The sequence below is a fragment of the Rhincodon typus genome, unplaced genomic scaffold, assembly GCF_021869965.1.
Source record: "Rhincodon typus isolate 14 unplaced genomic scaffold, sRhiTyp1.1 hic_rhity00001134, whole genome shotgun sequence".
Classification (NCBI taxonomy): domain Eukaryota; kingdom Metazoa; phylum Chordata; class Chondrichthyes; order Orectolobiformes; family Rhincodontidae; genus Rhincodon; species Rhincodon typus.
In genome coordinates, this window is record NW_025966772.1 from 13,144 (window position 1) to 20,013 (window position 6,870).

The following is a 6,870-nucleotide window of genomic DNA, read 5'->3' on the forward strand; positions in this document are numbered from 1 at the left end:
GTTTCGGGCCTAGACCCTTCAAGGGTCTAGGCCCGAAACGTCAGCCTCTCTGCTCCTATGATGCTGCTTGGCCTGCTGTGTTCATCCAGCCCTGCACTTTGTTGTCTCGGATTCACCAGCATCTGCAGTTCCTATTACCCAGGAATGAGGCCTTTGTTTTTCCAGACAGAACGAATGCTTTGCCCCAGTGCAATTAGTTCTGCACATGGTTTGGGTCATGGGTGAGAGACACCATTGGTCTTCGTGAGCTACTGCTGAAATTAATCATCTTAAAAATCATGCCACCTAGCAGCAGAAAGCACTAAAATTCCCAGCTGCGTGGATATCATCTGTACATTGGAGATTTTTGAGAGCTTCCCTTCTTCCTAGTTATTGGTCTAACCCCATCTCAGTGCAGCAACAAACCAAACTGATAATAGGCAGCACCTCAAAGTATTGTGAGCCTGTGCAGATATATAAGCGCTTGGTTTATGCTGGAGGGTCAGCATTGTTCTGGTCCAAGAGGCTCAGCTCATCCTTAACCAGGGTGGTCGTTTTCATTGCAATGGCATAACGAAACTGCTACTTTTAGTTTGTTCTCTCTCTTTCGGCTGCCAGTTATGTGCACAATTTTAACTATTCAAGTATCTTTGCTGGAATTTGCGCATTAAACGTTTTAGATATTTGTTTTGTGCATTACTTATCTGGATTTTTTCTTAAGTATTTGAAACGACATTCTACTTTTCTCTCTCTCAGCTGACGGGTACAGCAGTTCAGATTCGTTTGTTTCAGAGTCTGATCAGATCGGAAACAGCATAACTCGGCAGCGGTAAGTGGTAGCTTCTCTGGGGAGTTCCAGGATTGTGGTTTAATAAAACTAAATTACTGTGCGGAGGGAAGTATATTATGATTAATATGTTCTCTCGAGTTTTTTTTAAAATAAAAACTGTAATGGACTTAATTCAGTGGAAGAAGCAACTGATCACAGGGGTGAACGCATACTGAGAACATGTTCATGCTCTTCACAGCTCACATTCAGGCACTTCGCCAGACAATACTCTCAAGACTGCTGCACCCCCTCCACCACCTCCAAGACCCCAGCCTTCGCATTCAAGATCGTCATCTCTAGATATGAACAAAACGTTTTCTGCCAGCAACACAGGTGGGGAGCCTTTTTTTATGGCAAAGACATTTTTTTTCCAAATCAACCGAAATATTTAAAATGTTTGGTGAGCCTGGCCACTGATACAGAAATTACTGTTTAAACTTCTTCGGTTGTGGCATTTCTATTGGAATCTGTTATCAGTGTGAAGGTGCAAGTGAAATGATTTTGAAAATATCTAGTGATTGCTTTGCTTTTTTTTATTTCATCCCCCCCCCCCCCCGTCCCAAAACCACCGTAACTCCTGTTCTGAAGGACAACCGCAAGCAGGAATTGTTGCCTGTCCCCCTGCAGTGCCTCCAAGACCTCAGCCCACACAGGTAATTCAATATGCTCCATTGGACTGAACTATGAAGGGATCATGTTAGGTGTGTAGAATGTATTGAACTTATCAGAGACTCACTAGCCTATATGAGGATGTTCAAAAACTGACCCAAGATGACCGGGAATTGGTAGGAATAATCCAGGCTTGAGACAAGTGCCAGCATTATACCATATTCCACCTGACTGATTTTTCTCTGCGTGCGTTAAAAGTTTTTTAAAAAATTACTGCCACTGAATCATTTAGTCACATTTGACAACATTTAATCAAGTGTAATTGTTTTTCAGTAATTTGTACAAATCGTTCTGATATGAACATTCATTCACAATTACAGAAAATGCATTGTAGATTTTGGAAGTTTTAAACTGGTATTTGATTATTTTGAGCAAATATTGACTGTTTTCCTACAACTTTGCCTCATTGCTGGTTTTACAATTAAATTCAATGCGCAAAGGCCTAATTTTTCATTGAAATATATCCGTTCGGTGGTTCTACCTTTCTTGTCTAGGTCACTGTGCCTCCAATACATCGCCCAGCAGAGGCTGATAGCCATGCAGTACGTGCCAGCACCTCACCTCATCAGATTCCAGAGCAGCCCAATTTTGCCGATTTCCGGCAATTTGAAGCATTCGTGTCCAAGGGTACAGAGCAGCAAATGGATGACTCGGGCAAGCTTCCTGAAACTGTTCCGGTGAGCGATGTTTGAGCTTTGTCATGGTTATGGCTGATATGTCATTGGTCTACCTATTTGTGATTTAAGTTGGTTTTTCAATCAACTTTTAAATGTATTTCCTTAGGCTGAAAAACCTTCAGATTCAGCAGGGACCCTCAGAACAGCAAAACTAGATGGTTCTAGTGACGAAAAGCCAACTGGAAACACAGTACGTAGAGTCCTTTATTAAACTGTTAATAATAAATGATTGAGCCTCCTTGGGGTGTCCTTACACTTAATTCTAAGTTACAGAAGAGCATTTTCACATGGATCAAGGTGGGTGGCTGTTCTTGGTAATAGGCACTGAAATAGTTTATGGAGTCCATTCCCAATTAATTTCTTTTTGCTGACCTGGGTGGGGGAAACAATAAATCAATGTCACATTATTAACTGCAAAAAAAAACTCTATTTAAAATGGAGAAGTCATTCCAATCTCTCAACTCCCTTAAAAAGGATATGTTGAAAACGACATGCCTGCAATTGTTCATCTGGACCTATTACAAGAGACCTGTAACCTGAATCTGCTTTAGGTTTCAACCAAATTTTTTGATTTTTCTCCTTGCTGTTTCTGGATTCATTTCAAAATTGCATGACATGAATTTTCATGTTTGCTTTTTCTTGAGTGCCCGAAAGTTTCTCTTCTGTTTGCATTTGGAAAAGGTCCAACCGTCTTGTGTTCTCACTGGCACTGCTTTAATGCACTGTCCAGGTCAATAAGTTAGATTTTCATATTAGTTTTACATGTTTCTCTCATTTAACAACAGTTTGCATTTATATAGCGACTTGAACATCAAAATGTCAAGTTGCTTCTGATGGGTTTAATGTGTTGATACTTGATAGAGATGTTTTAGGACAGCTGAACAAAAGCTTAGTCTTTCACGTAGAGGGTGGCCACTGTCTGGGAGGGCGGCTAGAGGTAGTGGTGGAAGTGAATACAATTTTGTCATTTAAGAAACATTTAGGCAAGTCCATGGATGGGATAGATTTGGAGGGATATGGACCAAACAGACAAATGAGACTAGTTTAATTGAAAACTAGGCAGTATGGGCAAGTTGGGCCGAACGGCCTGTTTCCATGCTGTAGACCTCTCTGGCTGCAGAAAAGCTTAGTCACGGGTCCTGAGGCAACTCCTAAAGGAGAAAGAAGAGCTAGAAAGGTTTAGGTGGTGAATTCTGGATCTTGAATGACCAAAACCACTGCTTAAGTGCTGAAAAATCAGCGATGCACAAGATAGTTTAAACTATCTGAAATGTTAAAGAAAGAGATGGGGGTTTGAGAACAAGGACAGGAATTCGTTAGATTAGGAGACAATGGAGGTTAGTGAGCATATGTGTTTGAATGAATGGTATGAATTTGAGTGGGCAGCAGTTTTAGGCATCAGAAGAAATGTCTGATTTCACCTATTTCAGTAAAATGCTTGTAATAGTCAAAAAACAGCTGACATTTCTAGAGCACTGCATGTTTACAGAGATACCACTGAGGACTCTGCAATGTAGAGGATAAAAATGAACATGCAGTTATGAGTCTGGGGGGTAAATGGAGGTAGAAATCACATCTAGCATTTGCCTACAGCCCATATTGAACCAAAACTGAATTAGGTATTTAACGTTACTCTGTAATTTTATCAATCTGACTTTTTTTTAAATTACAGGTTAAAAGTACATCATCTCTTGTCCCCCCTCCAAAGCCTATCCGCAGGAGATTGAAATCTGATGATGAGCTTCGTGCAGAACCAGAGGAACATACCCCAAAAACTAGTGTAATTAATACTGTGCTAGTTGCACAGTCATCAATTCCAAGGTAGATATAGTTCTATTTAATTCCCTTACCCACCCAGATTGCTCCTGTGATCTGTCAGTATAATATATTAGATCTAAGGAGACGTTGAAGCAATTGACTGTTCATTTTGGCTCATTAGGCTGTCTGCTTTCTTGGATAATCTTGATATTTAGTTGACGTCCAGCCTCTAACCTCTACTCCACCCCTCCAAATAGGAAGTGGCAGATCTCTGCTTGGCACTTGTTCAGTAGATTTGGGCTTCCAATGTTTTAATGATATGAGGCAGACAAGCATTTTGTCTGTTTTCACAACTGGATTTTCTGGAACATTTTTGCCAGAGGCTACAGTGAGGGCCAGCGGGGTGGGGGCATTTGACATGAATCAAGGCTGACCATTCTTGCTGTTTATTTTCCACTGGAGTGTAGGAGGTTGATGACCTTGTAAGGGGTTTATAAAATCATGAGGGGGCATAGATAGGGCGAATAGCAAAGATCTTTTCCCTAAGGAACAGGAGTTTGAAACTAGAGGGCATAATTTTAAGGTGAGAAGAGAAAGATTTAAACAGGACCTGAGGAGTAACTATTTTCAGAGGGTGGTTTGTATGTGGAATGAACTGCCAGAGGAAGTAATAGATGCAGGTACAGTGATAACACTTGAAAGACATTTGGATAAGTACATGAATAGAGAAGGTTTTGAGGAATATAGGCCAAACACAGGCAAATGGGACCAGTTTAGTTTGGGAAACTTGGTCAGCGTGGATGAGTTGGACGGAAGGGTCTGTTTCCATGCTGAGACAGTATGACTCATAACGCCTGTCAGGGGTGTACCATAAGGATTTATGGGTTAATACTACATGTTCAGCAGTGTAATGATAGCACCTTCCTTGGCCACCAAGAATGGGACTTGAACCAGATGTTTCTGGCTCAGAGGCAAGGGCATTAGCCACTACCCATTTCCACGATAATGGAGCCCCCACTTTCAGCTGATCAACTGGTTAAATTTATGGCTCCAAAGTTCCATTGCAATCGGTCCCTGCAAATGTGATATTAAGTAGAGCTAGAGGCTGTGTTTGATAACACTGTCTGTTCATCTGTGACTTGGGTTTAAACCAAGTCAGTGACCTGAAAATCTCTCACCTGCACCCACCTTTTCTAGCCTGTAAAGGCTGTAAAGATTCTGATTTGAATATTTTGATAATCTCAAACAGATTTGTTATTGGAATTAACCCTAATTGTGTTCAGTGATCAGTACATTCATGTTGCTGAAGCTGGGGACAAGGATGGTTAGTGGGGGAGTGGAAAGTCTTGCATTGGTGAGTCTGATTTAATTCCAGTCACCTGACTCTGGAACCTGACTGTCCTGGTGCAGAATGGCATCTTTATGTTCAATTCATATTAATCTTGTCAGATCCATGGACCATAAATAGCCTTTGGAAAGTGTTGATCATGACTTTAACTTTATTTGCATTGTGCTTGGAGCAGGAAAATTTAGATGTAGTTTAGATTTTCAGAATCCTGGTTTGGGCCTGGTAGTCTCTGATGTGGGACCAGACTAGCTAAATTGTAGCGCACAGGGAGCAAACACAACTTGCCAGTTTTTGTGATAACGAGGTGTAGAGCTGGATGAACACAGCAGGCCAAGCAGCATCATAGGAGCAGAGAGGCTGACGTTTCGGGCCTAGACCCTTCATCAGAAAAGGGGGAGGGGAAGGGGGTTTTGAAATAAATAGGGAGAGAGTGGGAGGCGGATAGAAGAGGGATAGAGGAGAGGATAGGTGGAGAGGAAACAAACAGGTCGAAGAGGCGGGGATGGAGCCAGTAAAGGTGAGTGTAGGTAGGGAGTTAGGAAGGGGATAGGTCAGTCCAGGGAGGACGGACAGGTCAAGGGGGCGGGATGAGGTTGGTCGGTAGGAGATGGAGGTGCGGCTTGAGGTGGGAGGAGGGGATAGGTGGGAGGAAGAACAGGTTAGGGAGGCAGGGACGAGCTGGACTGGTTTTGGGATGCGGTAGGGGGAGGGGAGATTTTGAAACTTGTGAAATCCACATTGATACCATTGGGCTGCAGGGTTCCCAAGCGGAATATGAGTTGCTGTTCCTGCAACCTTCGGGTGGCATCGTTGTGGCACTGCAGGAGGCCCAGGATGGACATGTCGTCTGAGGAATGGGAGGGGGAGTTGAAATGGTTCGCGACTGGGAGGTGCAGTTGTTTGTTGCGAACCGAGCGTAAGTGTTCTGCAAAGCGGTCCCCGAGTCTCCGCTTGGTTTCCCCGATGTAGAGGAAGCCACACCGGGTACAGCGGATGCAGTATACCACATTGGCAGATGTGCAGGTGAACATCTGCTTGATGTGGAAAGTCTTCTTGGGGCCTGGGATGGGGGTGAGGGAGGAGGTATGGGGGCAGGTGTAGCACTTCCTGCGGTTGCAGGGAAAAGTGCCGGGTGTGGTGGAGCTGGAGGGGAGTGTGGAGCGGACAAGGGAGTCACGGAGAGAGTTGTCCCTCCGGAAAGCAGATAAAGGTGGGGAGGGAAAGATGTCTTTGGTGGTGGGGTCGGATTGCAGATGGCGGAAGTGTCGGAGGATGATGCGTTGGATCCGGAGGTTGGTGGGGTGGTACGTGAGGACGAGGGGGATTCTTTTTTGGTTTTTATTGCGTGGACGGGGTGTGAGGGATGAGGTGCGGGAGATGTGGGAGACACGGTTGAGGGCGTTCTCGACCACCGAGGAGGGGAAGTTACGGTCCTTGAAAAACGAGGACAACTGAGATGTACGGGAGTGGAATGCCTCATCCTGGGAGCAGATGCGGCGGAGGCGAAGGAATTGGGAATAGGGGATAGCATTTTTGCAGGAAGGTGGGTGGGAGGAGGAGTATTCTAGGTAGCTGTGGGAGTCGGTGGGCTTGAAATGAATATCGGTTTC

At 44.0% G+C, this 6,870-nt stretch overlaps 1 protein-coding gene across 3 annotated transcripts in view; it reads left to right on the forward strand.

Moving 5' to 3' along the window:
- Nucleotides 1-4,399, forward strand: part of LOC109918467 (ralBP1-associated Eps domain-containing protein 1) — a 15,883-nt gene extending 11,484 nt beyond the window's left edge. Inside the window, exons 5-10 of one of the 3 annotated variants that reach the window (XM_048592386.1) lie at nucleotides 736-808; nucleotides 1,008-1,141; nucleotides 1,397-1,461; nucleotides 1,972-2,154; nucleotides 2,261-2,344; nucleotides 3,827-4,399. In XM_048592386.1, coding sequence (XP_048448343.1) covers nucleotides 736-808; nucleotides 1,008-1,141; nucleotides 1,397-1,461; nucleotides 1,972-2,154; nucleotides 2,261-2,344; nucleotides 3,827-3,979 — 692 coding nt within the window. In that variant the 3' untranslated portion in view covers nucleotides 3,980-4,399. The remainder of the gene's footprint in view (nucleotides 1-735; nucleotides 809-1,007; nucleotides 1,142-1,396; nucleotides 1,462-1,971; nucleotides 2,155-2,260; nucleotides 2,345-3,826) is intronic. The other 2 variants (XM_048592385.1, XM_048592387.1) reach the window with 2 other exon arrangements.
- The last annotated feature ends 2,471 nt before the right edge of the window (nucleotides 4,400-6,870 follow it).